Source organism: Petaurus breviceps, unplaced genomic scaffold, assembly GCF_028583685.1.
Source record: "Petaurus breviceps papuanus isolate PSGF00001 unplaced genomic scaffold, PetGlider_PUasm1.0 207, whole genome shotgun sequence".
Taxonomy (NCBI): Eukaryota; Metazoa; Chordata; class Mammalia; order Diprotodontia; family Petauridae; genus Petaurus; species Petaurus breviceps.
Window position 1 is genome coordinate 16,084,949 of NW_027185850.1, and position 22,172 is coordinate 16,107,120.

Below are 22,172 nucleotides of genomic sequence, written 5' to 3' on the forward strand. Positions count from 1 at the left end.
TGTATCAATGGGTCGTCATATCACAAGTTACTTAAAATCGTGGGCTTACAAGGAAAAACCTACACACAGACAGAAGCAGTACCATGAACTTCCTATAACCTTGACACATTCTTGGTGCCAGGATCCCTTATTTTTAAGGAAAAAATTAATATAATTGCACCAAACAATTACTAGCTTGTACCTTGTGATGATAAAATCACAATGCCCAAAACTCTTTCTCAAGACAACCATCATTAGCAATCCATAACATCTCCCCTTTAGACCTATGTGGCTTCCAATTTGAAGGATAGACAGGAGACATGATTAACATTCATGTCCAGAATGGATGTTTTCTAGAACCTAATCAAGATATCTGGCTTCCTCAGTCTTGTGTTACATTCCCATGGTGTCTTCCTCAGACTTCGGATAACCCCAAGAGCCCAGTGCCACACTTCACATAAATGCACAGTTAATACACGATGGACACTAACACTTGTGCACACTTCATACATGACAGACACTCACATCTTTTTCCTTGAGTAAAGCTTCATGCTTCTCTTCCAGGCGCTTCATCTCAAAGGCTAATGTGTCAGCTCTTTTGGACTCAGCAGAGAGTTTAAAATGAAGTTCCTGAACCTGTTGTTTGAAAAAACCCAACAAAACAAGGTCTTAGATATAACGCATGTACCTTACACTGAAGCAAAAGCAAAGAACCCAGGAATTCATAAAGGCAGATGACAAATCCAGAAGACAGTCAAGTCAGTTCACAGCCATTAGGCTGGGGCTCCCCAGTGGAGTCATTTCTGGACTTCTGAACCCAGCATTCTCCTGGCACGTGACGCAGCTGTGTGATGTAAAGCCACAGGCTACCAAGCACAGCAACTACAAGCACCAAAAGGGCCAAAGCTGAGTGCATGTGGGCGGGCACAAAAGGTGCCCTTTGGTGACCCACGATGCCTTGGGCTTGAGAAGCGAGAGCAGCTGAGGACAGATTCCTGGAGTCAGCTCTAATAACTATGCCCAGAAGAAGCAGCTGAATCAGAGCAGTAATTAGCCACAACAATGAAAAAGGGCCAGGTCAGAGAGCCTGAGAAGTGAGAGGCGACCATCCGGCCACAGCAGAGCCCAAAGCGGCGGCGTTCTGGGCCAAGGCCTGCTCTGCTCCCCCTGGGCCTCTGACTGCCAGGCAGCAGAAGCAAATGAATGGCCGAATTGCCAAAGACGACTATAGAAAGGAAGGAAAGGGAGTGGGCGATGCACGAGACTGGGAAGCCCTGCTTGGAGGGAGGGAGCCCCTGGGTCCCCGGCCACTCCCCGGGCTGGCCGCCCGCCGCGTGCCCCCAGCTCACCTGCCTCTTGTATGTCTCCAGCTGCGTGCGAGCAGCGTTCGCCTTCTTGAGCTCCTCCTCCAAGCTGACCGTGTTGTGCATGTACATCATGTTGGTGTCCTGCAGAGATTTCACCTGCTTCCTCAGGTCATTCAGGTCCTGGAGCTTCTGCCTATAAACCTCCACCGTAGACTCTAATTTACTCGCTTTGTCAGAGGTAGTCCTACAGTGAATAAAGTGAGAGCTCAGAGCAAGCCGATGGAGGCCCCACGATGGACCTCATCCTTACCATGAAATGATGCCCCAAACAGCTAAGAAAGGAAACTGCTGGGCAGGAGGAGCCTGAGCTTCACACGCGGCAGAGGGGTCGCAGATGGAGGCCGCCAGATGCCCCAAACAAAGGGCAGCATGGGCTTCCTGAGCACTCTGGAGACTCCTGTTAGTCTGAACGGAGAGGCTCATTTGTGGACCCAGAGCAGCTTTTCCCCACATACCTGATTCTATTTTGTTATTAGCAGAATCCTTTCTAACAAGCTAAGACGAGGAAGAGAGCCACCACAGCAGCCTCACTGGCTCGGGTCAGGAGGCTGCCTCTGCCTGCTACAGAAGAAAGAGCAAGGACTTCTAGAAGGCCTACACCTCAGCTCTGCCTAGAGACCCAAGGAGGCGTGACCCATGCACCTTCCAACAATGGCCCTGTCCCCACCCCCCCAACACACACACACTCACACATGCATGCACACTCACACGCACACACACATGCGCACACACTCACACACATGCACACGCACGTATGCACACTTACACACTAACGCACTCGCACACATGAACACACACTCACACTCACACACACACTGCCTCTGACCATAAAAAGCCTGATGGAAAGGGTCATGGATCCCTACAGCCCTTTGTACCCCAGCCCCGGTCCCAGGCCTAGGGGGAGCGCAGCAGCTCAGGCAGAGTCCCTAAGCTGCTGCTCTGTGCCCCCCATCCCCCTGCCCTGCCTCCTGCTGATCACCTGACCAAAGCATGGCCATGCCCCAGGGAGATCTCCAAGGGAAACACTAGGGTCTGTGCATGGATCAAGCTCCACAAAGCCAATTTTCCCCTTTCCAAAGGCAGTTATAACAATGCTGGGATTCTAAGGGGAAGGTTTTCATGTGCTAAAAACCAGACAGCCTTGTGTTTACGTCTGAGCACAGGACTGCTGGACTATCTGGGGGCCCCTCTAACACCTGAGCTGAGATGGAGCTGAAGATCGCCCGGCCCACATTTAGCCAGGACAGACACAGTGTGTGCAGGAGGGAGGAGGGGTAGCAGGCCCCAGGCCGGGGTCACGTAAGGAGACCCCGAAGGGGAAGAAGCAGCTGCACACCTGAGAACGTCAATCTCATCCTTGAGGGCGCGCGTCTCCTCGGCCAGGCCCGTCAGCTCGTCGTTGCGATGCTGAAACTCAATCAGCTGCTTCTCCAGCTCCTCACAGTGAAGCCGGTAGTCATCTTTTGCCGCCTCCAGCCTTTTTGTAAAGAAAAGCAAAGCGTTATTCTGTGACTGTTTCCTGATGGGGGGGGCACGTGCGCCCAGAGCCAGCATCTGACAAGAACCACCATGTGGGCAGCGAAAGCTCACCTGGGTGATGACCTGGGAAGCCCTGGGATCTCCCGCAGGCAGACTGCACCAGGCCGAGGTTTTACAGACAGCGACACTGAAGCCCTGAGCTGCAACTGTGGGCAAACCTCTTGGCCTCAGAGTCATGACCAGGGCCCAGCACCTGAGCTAAGGGCACTTCCCTTCTCTCCAAAGAGACAGAGACAAAAGATCTACTCCACTCACCACCTTAGGGGTCTGGTGTAAGCAAAGCCTTCCTCTGACACTTATGCATGGACACTTTGATTTTTCCTTTTACATCTTAGGAGGAAGAGGAGGAGAAGGCTTACTTACTCCCCAATCCTCAAAGGAAAAAACAAGCCACGATGGGGTAGATACGTGGCCAGACAACCAACTGCCAGCAGTACCCGGGCACAGCTGGCCAACGAGATACTGGGGAGCCATGCACACTGGAGAGGCCTCAGAGGCCAGCTGTCCAAAGCATCCCGGAGGAGGGTCTCACCACACAGGGCAGAAAAGCAGGGAGCGTCCTGCAGCGGGCACTTCTAGACACAACAGCACATACTTGTTTAAGCTGTGCTGAATTTAATGGACACACACACATGTATGTAGATGTGCACATATGCATTTATATGTTATGTAAATAAAATACGTGGGGCAGCCAGGTGGTTACAGCAGACAGAGCACTGGGCCGGAAATCAGGAGGGCCTGAGTTCATATCTGGCCTCTTAGTAGCTGTGTGACCCTGGGCAAGTCACTTAACCTTTGTTTATCTCTTTCCTCAAACTGAATGGGGATAACACCCCTCTCTCCCAGAATTGTTTCAAAGCTCAGATGAGATAATAACTGTGAAGCCCTTATCCCCACACCCGGCACTGCATAAATAAATAAAAGGTGCTACATAAATATGAGCTATGGTTCTGTGCATGACAAGTGATACAGGAAGATGAAGAAGAATTACAAGATGACAACCTCTCTCTTTGGCTCACCCAACAGCACCCTTCCTCTGAGCCCAAGTTCAAGTCCACCTCCCCAGGGGCATGGCCAGGAGGCCGCAGACCTCCATCCCCATCAGTACTTCTGAAAGTCTCTAAGATGTGCTTTCTCAGAGGACGAAAGAGGGGAGGTCGAGAGAACAGGCCAAAGGGGTCTCCAAAAGGGCGTTTAGATGTATGGGAAGGGGAGAATAAGGGATTGTTGTAGGAGGGGTAGGCTAAGCAAGAGGAGTGGGGAGAAGTAGAGGAGTCAGGAGAGATCTCTATATAAATAAATCTGCACTTAACCAGCGTGTCAGGGAAGAGGAAGGAGGAAAAAAGAACACAGTAAAAAGTGCACAGGGGGGAACAAAAGAAAATTTACAAGGAAGAAAAGTTATGATGGACGCCTCTCAACACAACATGGGGTATTCACCACACAGGCTTTCTTGAAATGAAAACGTAAGGCCAAACACTGAAGCCTCTCTTATGTTGTGCACAATGCTTTTTGTTCTAACTTTGATTTTAAGTTTCAGTATTTAAGTCTATGATGTTTCTTTTTTTCTATTCTCTATTTGAGCTCTGGTGTTGCGAGTCTAAAATAAGAGAAAATGTGCTTTCTCTAGCATTTGGCTGGCATCACACTACCATACACTCCCTCAAGGGGAGGACTTCTGTCCTCACGTCTGTCCCCATTTCCCAGCTTGTCTGTAAATTTCTGAGGGCAGGGAAGACGCCTGGAAGGGCTTCGTCCCTCCTGTGTCTTAGCCTGGGGCCCTGAACATAGCACACAAGCACATAACACCAGAGCTGGGAGAAACGCAGCCCATTCTACAAGTGAGGGGCCTAAAAGTCAGCCAGGAGCAAGCCTCGCCCACGTCCCCAGGGGAAGTGGCCCCGACTCCTGAATCCCTGCAAGGCCTTCCACGCCACACGCCAGCACTGACTGTGACAGAGGCCAGAGTCCTGACAGGGATCCTGATGAGCTCATACCGAAAGTTCTCTTCTTGAAGCTGCTCCAGCTGCAGCTGGGCATGAAAGTATTTCTTGGCCACCACTGTGCTTGGGTCCTCCAAGGAGCCGTCCAGCTGCTCCAGCCTCTCGTTCATCATCTCGTTCTCAGACACCAGGGTGTTCTTCTCGTCCTGAAGGGCGGTCACCTGGAGAACACAGACCCCTGGGTCATCACAGACTCACGAGAGGTGAGTCCCCACACACGGCCAGCGGCAGGCCAGGAGAGCCCGCTCCCAGGGGATGGAGAAAGCATGTGCCCTTCTCCTGATTGACACAGGCAAGCTCCTGAGGGCTGCTATTTCACAACCCTCATCCCAACTTTTCCCATCCATGGCTGGTATTCTGAGGGGTCACTGGTGAAGACAGAAAATAATTTTAGCTCACTGTTAAAATGAAAACATCTCCAAGCATTTGCTGCTTCATGAATTCTCCTTTCACCTCTTCATAGGTGGTTTTGAAATAATAAAAACAACTACAGTAACTAGGCAAGCATTTAGTAGGTGCTACTATTAACCCCATTTTACAGATGAGGAAACTAAGGCAGATATTAAGGAACCTGCCCAGGGTCCCACAACTAGTAAGTGTCTGAGGCCGGGTTTGAACTGAGATCTTCCTGACTCCAGGCCCCACAGCCTTGTCTACCACAGAGACGACAGGCTTAAGATTACCTGTTCAGTGAAACAGAAAAAGACCTCAGTCTATCCACACTATGGAATGGGGGCGAGTGTAGTCACCCCAGGAGAGCTCTGCGCCCTGCCCCCTCCCCCCACCCTTCTGCATCCACCTGCATGTCCAGCTCTTGGCATCTTTGCTTCAGCTCTTCTTTCTCTGCTAACGCATCCTGAAGCTCCTCTAAGGCTCTTTTAAGCTACAACAGGAAAAGGCACAAATTTAGGTTTATACTTTTTAAAACTGAAAAATGTGTATTTTGTCTGGTGTGCACGAGCACACACACAGACAGATGGGCTTTTCTGTGTAAACACAAACATACAAGGCTTAGAAATCATTTAAAATATGTTATCTCCTTATTAAATTTTCAGTAGATCCATACACAAAGAGGCCATTCAGTGCCTAATGAAACCAATACTTAAGGAGCCTCATTATCTAGAAATAAATTTCCACAGGAACTATATGCAATTAAGCAGGATACAATACAGTGACTGAAAACCCACAGTGAGTAACATAATTTTACAGACACAGGCAGTGGGGCTGGGGCAGGCGCTGGAGAGGGGAGGTGGACAGTAAAGTGGGATGATGAGTCTGGGGAAGGGAGTCATGCAGTCCCGGGAGGAGCAGGACTGGACAGCAGCAGACAGGCAGGCAGTGCAGTGACAACAGAGGCCTGTTAGGCAAACTAAGAAGAATGTGCCCTTCCTTCCGGCTTCTTGAAACTTGAGTATTTAAGAACAGAGAGGAGGAAAAGTAGATACTGTAGTCAGCTCCTGCAGCCCAAACAAAGCCATTTTGGCAAATAATCTCACTTGTCAATCGGAAGGTGAGTAAGCCCACAATCAGGTCTGCCAACCACCCAATGCACTGACCACCTTCCAGGAGGAAAGACCCCAAGAAGCCCGAGAGGGAGGGATGCTCGTGCAGCCACCCTCTGTGCCCCCCTCACCCTGCTCCCACATGACCGTGGACAGCTTGGACACATGTCACCTAGGAACAGACCAGGCAGTGAAAAGAAGGCACAAGGATTTTTACAGGAGGCTTCATCTCGGTGAACAGAGCCTTAAGACATCTGATGTCAGAAGCCATAGCTTGCCACTTCATAACTGTCTCCACAGTAACAAGCTGCCTCTGATATCACCTGGACTTGATTCTCTCCAGGTAGTCCAACCACCCTCCAAGGGAAACACAAGCAGCAAGCATGCTCCAAACTCTCTGCCCAGTGCTTGGCATGGAGCAGGTACTTAGCTAATGCTGAGGTGGGGGAGGTGCCCAGGATGCCCCTGTTCTGCACCAGGCACCCCCCATTACAGAGGAGGGCATTCATTACCTGATGTTCCAGCTCTCCAGCATCACCTGAAGCACAGCTCACTATTTCTTTACTCATTAACTATGAAAGAGAAGAGTCAAAATTAGTCAAATACAATATAAAAGACAAGTGGAAAGAAACACATGTTTAACAATTTAGAATTGGCTGGATCAGACTGAACTCAAACCACTCTCAGCCCACACGCTGCTCCTATACCAGCTTCAGGAGGCCCTGAAATGACTGACAGCCAAGTAGAAAGGACAAGGAAAAGAGGCATGGCACCTCATGGCACAGGCCTCACTGGCCCCAAGAGGAGGGTCTGCCGGCGGTTCTGATTGTGGCACCAGGCCAGGTGCATTCCTAAACTAAGGTGAGGTCCTAGGAAGGTCAGAGGTTTAGCCCCAGGAATGGTGGAGGCCAGGCTAAGGTATGTACCTGGGATCTGTACAGGCTAAGGAAATACTCACTGACCAATGGAATCAAGTACAGGACAAATCCCTTTACTTAAAGACAGGACATTTCCATATTTTGGTAAAAACTGATTTTTAATTGAAAACCACAAGCCTGGTTTTAGAAAATTATTGAAAGAAGAGAATACATTTTGTCAAGTAACACTAATAAAATTAGACCCAGCACTAAACACTTCAAAGATACAATGTACTAAATAACTAATTAACTATTCATTTCAAAAGACTATTTTCAAATTAGGGTTTATAGCAAATGACAAAAATAGATTCTATAAAATCATCTTTAATACACATGCACAAGAATACACACACATGTACACATGAAGTACACATGCATGACAAAGATTATCCCATGTAGTGCTTTGGAGACAAACGAAAACTACACTAAACTGCATCTAGGGGAAGACAACAACAAAAGCATTTATCCTAGATGTCGGACGAAGGTTGACTGCCCAGTGATTCCCTAAATATCATCCCCCCCAAAACTAAGCCCTGCTATAAACTCCAAAACGCACCCAGGGTCTGCTGTCTATTTTTTCATTCTTGGTTTGTCTTCCCTGGCCTCATCCTTCTTGGTCCAAGAGACCTTGGATGGGCACCAGGGCCATTTCTTTGCTCCTCGATTTTTGTCTGAGAACATCTAAGCTCAGAACAATCCAGATCAGAAAGAGAGCTGTCAGCCTGAGTGTAACAAGACCCAGCCCCCTTCCCTCCCTGAGCTGATGCCTGAACAGCCACCCTTCTTGAGTGGAGGGAGCTGTCCATGCAGGACCTCAGAGTTCAATCCAGTATTCTCTCTTCATTGAACTGATCAAAGTATTCATTTTGTTAAATGCCCACTAAGTGCCAGGCACTATGCTAGATGCTGAGGATACAAACACAAAGAATGAAGCACCCCAATGCCCTCGAGGAGGTGAGTATATGTGTGTTTACATGGGTATGCATCTACACACACAAGACTTTTCTCTTCCATCAGAGATTAGAGAAAGACAGAGCTGCATAAAACACCTATCTCTACAGTCTAAGCCTGACTCTTCTCCCCCTTCCTAACTACATGTAACGCTTCTAGGGACTCCTACCCTCTACTTCCTGCTATAACCCGACCACTGCTTACCTCCTGAATAGCAGTCATCACAACGTGTTGAACAGATTCCTCCAGAGTCATAATTTTCTGAATGTGTTCTAGGGTACAAAATACACGAACACATTTGAGAAACTCTTGCCTTTTCCCAGTCTACACTGAGAACTGTTCACAATAGAAGGAGCAACAAAGGGACAGGGGCTATCGTGGTGGAGACCAGCGTGAGGAGAGGCCCTCAAGGAGCTCAGGGTCCACACACAACGAAACAAGAAGCAAGCTTCATGGAAATCAATGAACAAGACAGGGCAGATACAAGGTCCAAGACGGCAGGATGGAAGAGGAGCAAAGGGCATGAAAGCGATGACCCTTCCTAAGAGCCCACCTAAGTCCAGCCTCTCGAGGCTCATGAACCTGCAGGGAAACTGCCACATAGCCTTTGCAGGTAAGTGCAGGCACACGCACCACAGCAAGGCTGGGAAGGGAGGAAGGCCTACAGAACTCTGTTTAGTAGATCATGGGAAATCAGGGCAGAGTTTTGGAGGAGAGGAACAATAGAGTCTTGGTATGAATAGCAAAGAATGGCTAATCAGCAAGGGGGAAGGGGGACCAGGCAGGACAAAGAGAATAGAGGCTGTCTCAATAATTCCAGGGGTGGGACCTAATAACAAGAGGAGATAAGTGTGAAACACTCCCGAAGGGAGACTCAGAAGAGGCCACTAGCAAATTCACTCTCTGAGATGTAGTAAGAGAGAGGGAAGAATCAAAGCTAATATTGAGATTTCATTTTATGATTTTTTAAATTTTATTTTTGTCTAAAACAATTAACATTTTTTTAAAATTTTGAGTTCCAAATTCTCTCCCTCATCCCCTAGAAAACAAGTAATTTGATAAAGGTTATACATAACATTGAGATTTGAAACAAGAGGGATTGGTGAGTACCTGACCACTGACATAGATGGTTAAGTCAGAAGGAGAAACAGAGGAAGCAGCATCTGTGCTTTGGCCGTGCTAAGCCTGAGACGTCGCCGGAATGTCCTGATACTCTGCTCCTATGGGCATGTGGATACATGGGCCTGGAGCTTGGGGAAGGAGGGAGGGCTGCAGCTACGTGGGTTTGGAATTCATTTACGCCAAGTTCAGAGTTAAAGTCAGGGAAGTGAATGAAAGCTGAGGGCAGGAGAGTCTCGGAAGGACACCGTCCTTTTAAAGGGTAAAGAGGATGAAGCAACGAGCGACTGAGATGGACGAGGGAGGGAGTTTCTACAGGACAAGGAGGTGACAGTCAGGAGGTCAGGACTTCAACGAGGTGAAGGAAGACAAGCCAGAAGCAGCAATGCCTCCCTCCTTCTTTCTGGCTGCCATAGCACCTGATAGACTCAAACAGGGATGACTGCCCACAAAAGGTCTCAGATGAACTGCTGTCTCATCCTGCCTCCCCCATCCTGGACTCAGGAAATCTGTTACTTGAACCCAAGGGGGAGACGTTGTTAAGAAAACTGAATCCAGAGGAGCAGAGCTTTCTGGGCACTTCGGGGTCGGCTCAGCCAGTCCTTCCATTTCACCTGCATCGACCAGTAGAATGAATCACTTGTACCCAGCAGGGAGAAAGAAGACTTGTGTGCCACAGATATGGCTCCTCAAGTCTACGTCTCTGGGGAGAAGCAGAACTCATGCCCTTCCCCACCAGATGAAGTGGAAGACAACCCTGGTCTTTGGATTCTCTACATCCAAGTCGCCACAGCCTTATCTCCAAGAACTGGGGGCCCGAGGTCACACATACCTACCTGCACACAAAAGTACCTCCCAAACCACACATACCTAATGACACCTATGTGTAAACTACTTTTGTGAACAAATTTAGAAATAATTCTCCTCCCCTGACATTGCTGCTTTGCTTTTCAGAAGTAACCTGCCAAGGGCATACTGAGTCCAAGTCACCACAAGGGTCATTTCCAGGAAACAAACACCCCCACAAAAACCATCCCCATCCTACACATACCTTGTTTCTTTTCACAGTTGACTGCACAGCCTAAAATAAGCTGGAGGAGCCTGCCAAGCTCTGCAGGGTCTGAGTGTTCAGTTATTTGGCTTAAATCAGGTATAAGTTCTTCAGAAATCTGCTGACCTAAAAACTATGACATCAAAAGGACATCAAGTCAGGCTTCTAATGTGATGTGAGGCACATTGAATCAATGACACTTTCAGTGTCATTTCATAAGTACACAGCTGATCAATGTATGGAGAACATTAAGAAATTACAGACTGGAAGCACAAACGGGTTAAAGGAAATTTGAGATCATCCATACAACAAAAAAGTATTAATAAGGATGAGCTGGAAAAGTAAAAAAATAAATAAATTTAAAAAGAAGTAGCCTAAACACCTTTACCACCCAAGGAAACCTATAAAATTTTGTCACAAAATGTGCTTTTGTGTGATTCCTGGCAGTCAAAAATATACCATCATCAATGTAAGGTAAATAAAGCAGTCCTACAGAGGTTGTTAGATACAAAAAAGTGTAAGTCATTGAGGCCTATAGCCATCATTTCTTGGTGCAAGAGTACTATCTGTAGAGTAACTGGAAAGGGTAACCTGAAGGGACCTATTTGGAAATGTAGTAGAGTTCACTTTTCATTTTTCAAATGAATACAAAAGCACTCTGGGAAAGGGTGAGTTTAGATAAACTACAAAGACAATTTGGAAAGAATCCTTCAAAAGGGCTCTTTTTTGGACTACAGTGCCAACCTGAAATGAGGAAGACCTGAGTTCAAATCCAATCTCAGACACTTAACTACGTGACCCTGGGCAAGTCACTTTACCCTCTTTGCCTACATTTCCTCAACTATAAAATGAGCTGGACAAGGAAATGGTAAACCACTCCAGTCTCTTTGCCAAGAAAACCCCAAATGAGTTCATGAAGAGATGGTCACAATTGAACAGTAGTAACAAGTTTAAAAAGGGCATCAAAAATATCTTAACAGTAAAACCTTCAATATCCCTCATTCAGCAGGCCAGCCAAGCCCATGTCTGGAGCTCCCACTGGACCCAGATGGCTCTGGAGGAGAAAGTGAGGCCAGTGACCTTACCCAGCCCTCCCTCTCTCAGATCAAAGTGAATGCAAGCCACGTCATCTGATGCCATCCTGGAGCCACTTCGAGAACGAAGGACAAGCACAGCCTGGAGCTCGCAGCAGACTATCCTGCTTCTTGTCCCAAACAATGAGGCTAAGATTTACATGAGCAGTAAGACATGCGCTACACACTTCTCTGACTGCCTACACTGTGGGCAGAGCTCCAGGCTGAGAACTGAGAGAGATCCAAAGGACAGGAAAGGCAGAGGCCCTGCCCTTTGGAAGCTTACAGTCTCAGGCAGTTTCTTGATACAAGGCCCTTCTATCCAGAGCATTTTGTGGGAATTAGCTCCTGACCCTTCTAGAGCTTCAGACACCGGGACATCAGACATTCTCATCATGCTATTAGCTGCTACAGCATTACATGAACTCCCTTGCAGTGGTGGTGGTGGTGTTCAGAGCCATGCTCTTGGCAAAGATACTGGAGTGGTTTGCCATTTCCAGTTCATTTCACAGATGAGGAACTGAGGCAAACAGAGTGAACTGACTTGCCCAGGCTCACACAGTTAGGCAGTGTCTGAGGCCATATTTGAACTCAGGTCCTCTGAACTCCAGGTCTGGTTCTCCATGCATAAAGACCCTGTCAACTGCCTGGCAGTGCACAGATTAATGGTCAGAGTGCTGTGTCCTCTAGCTTCTGAAAATGCAGTTCATTTGAAAAAAAAATGAAGCCCAAATGAGGATTGTGTAATTGCACAGTGGGCTGTTAAAACCAGCAAAGTCAATATAAATACTCCAATCATGACTAGTTTTGAATGAAAAGTAAAATTACAAGTGATCCTTGATATGTAGGTAAAATCAGTCATTCTCTACTCATACCTCATGATAATAGCTGGTAATTCCTTGAAGAACCTTCTTCAAATTACTAGCCTAAAATTAAAAAAAGATGAGAGATAAACAAATGACACACATCACTGTTCTATATTAATGCGAATATCACAACTTTTCTCCTGAAGCAAAGCTTGAACACCTCTACAGAGCCTGCATTTACCATGTGAGCCTGTCCCATGGCGAGCGCTGTCCTAGGTACTAGAAACAGGAACAAAACAGGAACACTCACAAGAGTTTCTGCCCTTGAGGACTTGACACTATTTCCTGGGAGGTCATATGTGGGGATGGGAGTGCCCGGACAAGGAATGTGCAGGTGGGCACCATCTAGCACCAGAGAAGCCTGAGCCTGAAATGGTTTGCTCAGAGTCACACAGCCAGGATGTGTTGGAAGCAAGGCTTGAACCCAGGGCCTCCTGGCTCCCCGAGGCCATGTTGCCCATCACATCTAAGAACATGCATAGTACAGACAGAAATACAAAATACAAGGTAATTTTCTACAGGAAGGCACCAGGTCATGGCTGGGAAGGCTGCAGGAGATGGAGGCCCTTAAGCACTCAACCGCATATAAGGATCCACAAAGTCATACACTCACTTAAAAAACACGTTGGCATCAGTCACATCCTGTATCTGTATTTTTCTTTTCAAATGCTTTATTAACTTCTGGTTTATATCATTAATTTCTGCCAGATTTTGAGTTACAAATTTTCTCCCCGTTTTTCCCCTACCCACCGCCCCCAAATAGCAGTCCCACAGGATATCCCCTCCTCCAATCTGCTCTCTCCCATATCTTCTCCCATACTCCCTTCAACTTTTCCAGTAGGGCAGGATGGATCTATGTACCCATCCCTGTATATCTTATTTCCCAATTACATGTAAAATAGTATTAATAATAGTATTTATATATTTTAAACATTTGATTTTAAAACTCTGAAATCCAGATTCATTTCCTTGTCACCAACCCTTACCGGGAAGATATGCAATTCGGTATAGGTTATACATGTGTGGCTATGCAAAACATTACCAGAGTAGACATATTGTAAAAGACTGACTATATTTCCCTCCCTCCTATCCCATCTCCCACTTGTTCTATTCTCTACTTTGATCCCAACCCTTTTCAAAAGTGGGTGCTTCCAGCTTCCCTCCCCCCCCCAGCCTGCCCTCCCTTCCATCGTCCCCCCTCTCATCCCCTTCCCCCCTACTCTCTTATAGGGTGAGATACCCTATTTAGTGTGTATGCCATTCCCTCCCTGAGCAAAATTCAATGAGAACAAGGTTTTGCCTTTTTGCCTTCCTATTCTTCCCCTCCATTGTAACCATTTTCCCTTGCCTTTTCTATATGAGATAGTTTACACCATTCTGTCTCTCCCCATCTCCTCTCGTTATATTCCCCTCACCTCTTAACTTCACCTTTTAAGTATCATCCCTTCCCATTAAATTGGTCCTGTGCCCTCTATCTACGTATACCTGTAAACATATATACACACATTCACAAGTTTTCATATACCCTCCTATACCGACATGTATATATATGTATATATATATATATATATATTTCTATTCCCTTCAATAGTTCTCATACTGAGAAAAGTTTCATCAGTTACAATTATCATTTTTCCATATAGGAATGTAAATAGTTCAACTCTGATAAGTTTCTTATGATTTCTTTTCCCTGTGGGCCACTGTCACAACAGCTCTTTCCCAGGCTCCTCCCAGAACTTTCTGGTCCATTTGTCTCCTGGTCTCAAGTCTCTCTCCACTCGCGGCTGCTAAAAGCAGCCTTTGCTGATGTCCCTGACAGTACTAGAGGCAGCCAGGGTGTGCCAGAGTCAGAAGGACCTGGGTTCAAATCTGACCTCGGACACCGGCTAGCTGTGGGACAGTGTACAAGTGATTGAACCTCTGTCTGCCTCTATTTCCTCATCTGTATAATGGGGATAATTACAGCACTTACCCCCTAGGGTTATTACAAGATCAAATGAGATAATGTTTGCAAAGTGCTCAGCCCAGTGCCTGGCACACAGTACGCACTATGGAGCTGTTAGCTATCATTAGAATTGTTAACCTCCTGCTTATTATCTCCAACTTAACCTAAATTTTTCTGGTTTGCATACAGTTATTTTCAGGTTGTCTCCACCATTAGACTTCAAGGTCCCTGAGAGCAGGACCTTTGCATCCCTAGTACTTATTACAGTGACTGCCCCCAGGAGGTGCTGGATAAACACTCACTGACTGACAATGTAGGTAAGGGTCAGTGTGACAGGATGGTTGACTGCCCAGGCAGGCCATGGAACGGCAGAGGCGGAGTCAAGAAGGACCCAATGCCAGAGGTCTTACTGAGGCCCTAAAGAACCCCACGAAGCAGAATGAAGGAGAAGGAGCTCTGCATTCCCACAGGACAGCCACAGATTGGAGGCCACAGGGACTCTCGTTAAAGATCTTGTCAGTCAGGATCTCTCTAGTTTCTCTGCTTCCCCAAATGGGACCGAGTTTGAGAATCCCTTGCCTAGCCTGGCCACTGCACAAAGCAGTCACAACCCCCTTGTGCTGCCAAACTCCCAACACTATCTACATGCATCACCCACACCTCCCAACCCCACTGACTGCTCTGAGAAGTGGGCAGCAAAACCCACAACTGCCAGGGGCCTTTTCTCACAGTCCTAGGACACTGGGGGCCATCCCTTCCTTCCAGAATACTGCTCACTCCTGATTCTCCTGTCATCGTCCACTTCTTGGCCATAATAACAACATCGATGGCATTTATACAGCACCTACTATGTGCCTACTATATCTAGAACAGTTTTACTCCCCTGTGACCATGAAAACCTGCTCTTTGAGAACATGAAAGAATCTTCCTAAATCCTAGGCCTAGCACCATGCCTGGCACATAGCAGACATTTAACAAATGCTTGTTGATCAACTGATCTGGCTGAACCCCCTACTGAGTGACCATTTTTTTCCCCTTCAGACCAGGCTATTAGACTTTGAACCGTCTGCTTCCAAGATCTCCCAGGATTCCCTATTGCCACTGCCAGCTAGAACCCTCTACCATCTGTCTTCAAGCTGATTTCAAAGGATGCTTCATGGTGTCTGAGTCTCAGTCAAAGCCCATCTTGACCAGACTCTACCTTTGGCCTCTGGAAGTCAGCTCATGCTGTACTCCCTGCTGATCCTCTCTCCTACCAGACCTAACCCAGAAGCCATGTCGTGGTCTACGACCTGTCAAGTTATAATACCAATGCAATATTCACAGAACCCACAGAGGCTACAGATATGCTGGTATAGTTGTAAATAACAAAATGTAACAGACTGTCCACATGGAACACAGAACCAAGACATTTATTCAAATACCAGAAAGCTAAATCCATCATAGCAACCAAGGAGTTGGTACACATAAACAACAGCATTCCTAAGCCTTCCCTCCATCAGGCCTTCAAAACAGAAGCGCCCTTAAGCAAAAATGTCCCTCTCTCACTCCCACTAGCTGCTCGGCCTCCACTGCTTACTCCCAGGGGTTCTGGCTCTGTCCTGCTCCTTCCTGCTCCACCCTTTCAGCAGGCTCCTCCCCCAAAGTGGGCTCCATGTGATTACATCTGGCCTATTAAGGGGCAGGGAAGATCTTCAAATTCCCATTCCCATTATACAAGTTCACAATGCCCTCTCCTCAAAATGCCCAGGGCTTGCATTATTTGTGTCTGCAGTGGGTTCTCCCATAGAAGGAGAGCTCCCCGAGGACAGGGAATACCTCATCTAAACGAGGCAGAGAAGAAGCACTTTTAACAGAACTGAGGAAACCAAGGCTCACCTCAACAGCACCCTCCATGCTCTAAAGTACTTTCCTCATGACACACCTAAGAGGTCAAAGTCTAAGTACCACCATTCCTGTTCTAAAACCAAGGGCACTGAGGCCAAGAGAGTCAAGCACCTGGGTCACTAGAATCCTCAGATGACCCTAACAATTCTGCCCCCTCCTCCCATTTTGGGTGCAGAGCTTTTCCCACAGCTCCCCAACAGCTCTGACAGAAGGGTGGTTAGAAAGCCCCAGTAGTAGGAAGTGACTGGGCCCAGGAGCCTGGACATGGCCTCCATCCTGAGCCACCTAGGAGAGAGAGGGGATGGTTCTTCAAGGAAGCCCCAAATGGCCATCAAGGCTTTGGAGCATCAGGCCAGAGATCAGACTGTCACAGAAATGCATCTGAATCTCCCCACTCTCTCCATCTTGGGCACTAGAAATTAGAGTGAAACCTCCCTGTGTTAAGCTAATTAAGCCATAAAGGCCCATGAGACCTCTCTGGGTGAAGTATGTGAAGTATGGCAGATACTAAGCTTAATACTGATCTTACCATTGGTGACAAAATACAAAAATTTTGACCTTAAAAAACAACCAGACCACGTTTACCTAAAGAGCCCAACATACAAACTGAGTGTGACAAGAAAGGCTTTAATGAAATTCTTATCTTTCCCTCATTTTCAAGTGAACAGTAGGAAAAAAAATCCAACTTCCTTCTTTAGAAAGGGGAAAATAAGAAAGAAACAGAGACTTTTATGTTGTAATTTTTAAGAGGGAAATGCCCATTTGGTGGGTTCTTTGTATTTTCCTGCTAACAAACAATTTTTTTTTTGCTTTATTTTTCAAATTGTTGATATAATTAAGAATGGGATAAACTGGTACATTCAGTTCTAGTCCTTGATCATGCTATTTAACTGAGATGAGTCTGTTTAATTAAATTAGGTTAAAATACATGAAATATTTTTTACTTTTAGATAAATTCAAATTATTTTAAGACTACATTGTAATTTTTTAGGAAATTCAATTCAGATCAGGTTTTATAAACTTTTGAGAGCACAGGGTCATATACCTTGAGCAAGAAGGGACCTGAGAAGTGATCTAGTCAAACCCCCTAATTTTACAGATAAGGCTTAACCAAAAGCCCAGGGAGATTAGGTGAGCTTCAGAGGTCACCAGGTAGCATGCTTTAGAAGCAGAATCTGAACCCAGGCCTTCTGGCTCCAGACACAGCACTCTTTCCATTGCTCCAAGACATGTTTGAACTTCCGCAAACTAGTCACTGTCATCATGGATACCTTTATTCTCCAATTGTCACCAACGTCTTCTTTGATTCGGCCTAACCAAGAGTCATTAAACCAAGCAACATCTCTGAAAGAAAACACAGGGATGAACCAACCATTAACACCTTTGAATGCAGTAAGAATACATCAAGAATGCCCAACTACTTCACCAAGAAAGCAATCACTTTAATACGCAAACATCTGTTAAGCAAACAGTACCACAAAATGTTTAACTGTATCTGTTGAATGCCCTCTAGGGTCCCCTCGAACTTACTCCTTGTGTCAGTCTTTCAATGGAACTAATATCTTGCATAAAGAAAATGTGAAAGGACAAATTGATTTGAACTTATAAGCCTGTAACTATACGACTGGTCCTGCTCTGCTGTAGCCTTTTGAGGCAGCTGCATTTGGAGGGGCACCAAGGGGCTCTGCTCATCTGTAACTAATACAACTCCCATGCATTTATTGATTCAACAAATATTTACTGAGCCATTACCACATGAAAGGGGAATACACAAATTATTAAGATGCCATCTCTGCCTCAAGGATTTTCTCACTTTAGGAGAGGAAAAAGAGTAGCCCACACACTAGTGCTTGAGATCTGCCAAGGGTGGCAAGCAAGCAGGCATCAGGGTTCTAAGGTCAGGAAAAGTTGCCTGGAAGAAATGAGAGCTGTCTAACACTGTTCAGTGGCAACTGTGAATTCTGCAAATAGATGCTCTCTCTTAGGTCTTCTCCACTTCTAGAGAAACACTATTAAGCTTTCTTAAACCTTTCCCAAAACCCAGATATTATGGCCTGATATGTATAAGGCCTATTAATAACCAGTTCAGCAGAACCAACCAGATCAACTCGACTGGTTGAAATCCAATGTGGTTTCTGACACTCAGCACCCCATAAGGACTGAGAAGTTTAATACTAAATAGCACCAGGCTGGTGGTGGCTATGATTTTAAGAGATGGCTTTAAACACTGGAGCTACATTCAACTTCCTCAAGTCCTCCAGGGGACTTTGCTCTCTTCCCCATGATAATTTCTTCTCTTCCAACCTCAAATCTAACCCAGAAATAAGATGTAGCTTCTCCACTTAACAAAAGCTCCCCTATCAGTCACCAACTACACTAAGTGAGATTATTTTAGAAGAAAGAACAAAAGAGGAATGAACATTAAAAAATGACGTGTCTGAAATAGTGTAAAAAATAACAAAAACAAATGATAACTCCAAACTTAAAATTAAAACTCAGAACTTTCTAGTTCTTTTCTTTGGGGTTGCAACTATCAAAATCATAATTCCCAGGTCTATTAGAAAAATAAAATCCTGTTTTTATTAACTGAGTTAGAACTAAGATTATTCTATAATAATAAGACTCTTAGAAAAATGGAAATTTAAGTATTTTTAATAATAAACAAATCTGTATTTGAATGCTAGGTGAAACATAGCAAATTGGGTGCTCCCCTCCTTTCTCCACTTATCAAGTTAAAATGTAAAAAAAATAATAATTTAGAAAAATACAGAAGTTTTGTAAATATTACCCAAATATTTCACTTTGTAAGACGGATATTTCCATTAGAATAAAAAGTAATTTTCACATAGAAATGATTAACTATCGCTTCCTACAGACATTATCCCATACGTCCTTACCTAATCTCAAATTTCTACACTTAATTTCCAAATTTAAGGCACCTTCTACTACATGTCCTTTATTTAGTTCCTATAAAACAATCATCTATAATAGACGTACTTCACTTTATAAATGTAAATGATGTTTTGAAAACTGCAATTTTACAATAATGAAATCACAGAATATAGCACCAGAAGGGTCTTAAAGATAAAATGATAAACATTTGTTTGCAGATCAGGCAGCAGCTGAGTACCTACTTGTATAAATCTTGTATGTATATGCTACATATGCTACTTTGACCAAAGGAGTAAATTAACCTGTGTTTGTTCTCCTGTTCTCTCTCTCTCTCCATCTCTTCCTCTCTTTCTCTCTCTCTACCTCTCTTCTCTCCCTTCCCCTCCCTCCCTCCTTTCCTCCTCTATCCCTTCCTCCTTCACTGATCTTCATTGGAATGATTCCATCCAAGTCTTCCTCCCATGCATTCATGAGGTTTGGAAGTGATCCAGGTTGTCTGAAGGCTATAATCATGGAGCATATGCACACAGAGGTCCTAGTGAACTGGGAAAATGTTTGCATAGAGGGCTGAGGAAGAACACAGGTCACCTGAGGATGAGGTACTCAGCCCTTGGGTACCACAGTCACTCGTGAAATTTTGGCCTGAGACAATAGAAACCTGCCATCTGTGCTGGTGGAGGACAGTGACAGTGACAAGGCATGAAGGGGTTAGCCAAGAAATATTTATGCAGCATCTGTTATGTGCCAGGTGCTGGGGATACAAGCACAAGAACAGAGACAGTCCCTGCTCACAAGAAGCTTATACTCTAATCATGGTGGCATCCACAGGTGTGCAGCTGGCTGGGAATGGTCCCCAATACATGGGACAGTGGGGCCTCTGACATTCCCAATTAGTGACTAGTAAGTTATCCGCAAACACAGAAAACCACAAGGCTCTTTGCTGCTTAAGGAAACAAACTTGGCCAGCCAGTGAGAGGTGAATCAATTACAGGTTCCTATAGATATGCTACAGTTCCCTATTTCATCCATTTAATTCCTAACCCAACAGGATACGTAAGACTCACTCTGCTCTTCTTCCTTTGTCTGATCTGCACAAAATATGAGAGGTCTAAGTGGGCTCAGATCTGGGCTCTACCTTCTGGAGCTCCATTTCCTCCAATGCAAAACAGGAACAAGGACAAAAGCTGGGGTGGCAGTTGGGAAGATGATCTCTGAGATCTCTTTCCAGCTCTAATCCTCTAAGTCACCTCAATTTATGTGTTTTGCAAGTTAAATATTATTAAACATAATTATAAAAAATGCATTTGCACTGAAATCTTGGGTTCTTTACCCTGCCCTGCCTCATTCTAGCTTACAGAAAGGAACATAGGAAGAGAATTTAAATAACAATGAAAATCAAAATCTCCAAAGGCCAGTAATAGCGCCAAAGTTGACCTCCACTCTGTCTTTCATCAGGAACTTTTAGTTCTAAGACTGGCAGAGCACTACACTGCTGATCTTCACTGGCAAAAGGTAAAGAGTTTCACTAAAAACTACAGAAGTATTATCATTTTCCTGTGAAACCTCTCACCTGTGGTTAGAGCCCAAAGCTTTGTCCTGACCCCTCTTCTCACATGGCAATGACCTCATCACGTCCCTTGTGCTCAATCATCATCTGTTAGAAGACAGTTCTCAGATCCATCTGTCTCTGTCTCTGTCTCTCTCTAGCTACCCGTCTGTCTGTCTGGGGTCTCTGCCAAGCTAGCTATCTACCAGTGTACATACCCCCTACCCCATTTTCTCCTCTGAGCTTCAGCTCAGCTATACCAATTGGATGTCTCAGATTCATTTCAAATTCACCATGTCCAAAGCAGAAATGATCATTCCTGCCCACACTCACCTCTTCTGAACCTTCCCAATTCTAGAAGGCATCATCCATCCTTCCAGTGGGTGGTGTTCTCCACTCCTCAAATACCCAGTTGACTGCCACTTCTTACTAATTCTTCCAGGGTGCCATCTTTCCCAGCAGCCCTTTCTCTACACTCAGACAGCAGCCATTCTAGTACAGGCCATCATCCCCCATCACTTGGACTCTTGCATCAACCTCTTAACTAATTTTCCTGCATGCAGTTCTCCCCTCTCCAATTCTTCCTTCACACAGCTGTCGAAGCTATACTCAGTTCAGATCTCACCTGTCACGTCCGGGCTTCAGGAACCTCCAGTAGCTTCCTATTGTGTCTAGAACTAAAGACCTACTCTTCCATTTGGTATTTAAAGCTCTTCATAGTGTGGCTCCCATCAACTTTTCCAGGCTTATCATCCACTACACTTCCCCTTCAAGTACTCTTTGCTCAGGCCAAATTAGCTTTAATGATCTTCACGTTCGTTATTCATCTGCTAACTCTGAGCTTTGTCTGATCCCTGGAATGCCCTCTCTCCCTCCTCCCCTGTCTTTTAGCTTCTTTCAAAACTCTATTCTCCTTCAAGAGACCTTTTCTGAGAGTCTCAGCTGTTACTACTGTCTAGCCCACCACCTGAAAATCAGCTTGCATTTATTTAGTATATATTTACATATATTTAGACATGTACATGTAGTCAGTCTCTCCATATACAATGCAAAGTCCTCAGGAGAAGGAACATTTCATTTATGGCTTTCTATGCCCACTACCTAGCACAGTACCTGACACACAGTAAGAGCTTACATTCTGGTTGAATGACTTCTCATCAGATGCTGATTACAAAACTTACACTTCTTTCTGAAAAGAAACCTAATTTTTGGTCCAAATGTCAAAATACAAACTCCTCTATTTAGGACTTAAAGTCTTTTGTTATCTTCCATATGGCTTCTGCCTCTCTCTCTGGCTTGGCGTCACATTACCAGCCCCCTTTACCAGGTACTCTTCCAAGCCTTTTTTGCTAATCTCCCAAACCTCCACACCTTTGCCCAGGCTGTGCCCTGGAATGTCCTCTATCTCCTCTTAAGAAACAACTCCACTCCCCCATCCCACACAAAGCCATTCCTTTTCCTGTCCCTCCCCCCCTCCTTCAAGTGCTATCCAGGACTTTATACACATTGTGTGCTTACTTCTCTGTACATATATT

At 45.6% G+C, this 22,172-nt stretch overlaps 1 protein-coding gene across 1 annotated transcript in view; it reads right to left on the reverse strand.

Moving 5' to 3' along the window:
* LOC138164926 (protein Hook homolog 1) overlaps window positions 1–22,172 on the reverse strand; it is a 52,583-nt gene that overhangs the window by 24,111 nt on the left and 6,300 nt on the right. Inside the window, exons 3-12 of the mRNA XM_069092897.1 lie at window positions 17,471–17,543; window positions 12,377–12,427; window positions 10,429–10,561; window positions 8,463–8,530; window positions 6,903–6,962; window positions 5,688–5,771; window positions 4,883–5,049; window positions 2,683–2,823; window positions 1,329–1,530; window positions 505–615 (exon numbers count right to left, since the gene is read on the reverse strand). Coding sequence (XP_068948998.1) covers window positions 505–615; window positions 1,329–1,530; window positions 2,683–2,823; window positions 4,883–5,049; window positions 5,688–5,771; window positions 6,903–6,962; window positions 8,463–8,530; window positions 10,429–10,561; window positions 12,377–12,427; window positions 17,471–17,543 — 1,090 coding nt within the window. The remainder of the gene's footprint in view (window positions 1–504; window positions 616–1,328; window positions 1,531–2,682; window positions 2,824–4,882; window positions 5,050–5,687; window positions 5,772–6,902; window positions 6,963–8,462; window positions 8,531–10,428; window positions 10,562–12,376; window positions 12,428–17,470; window positions 17,544–22,172) is intronic.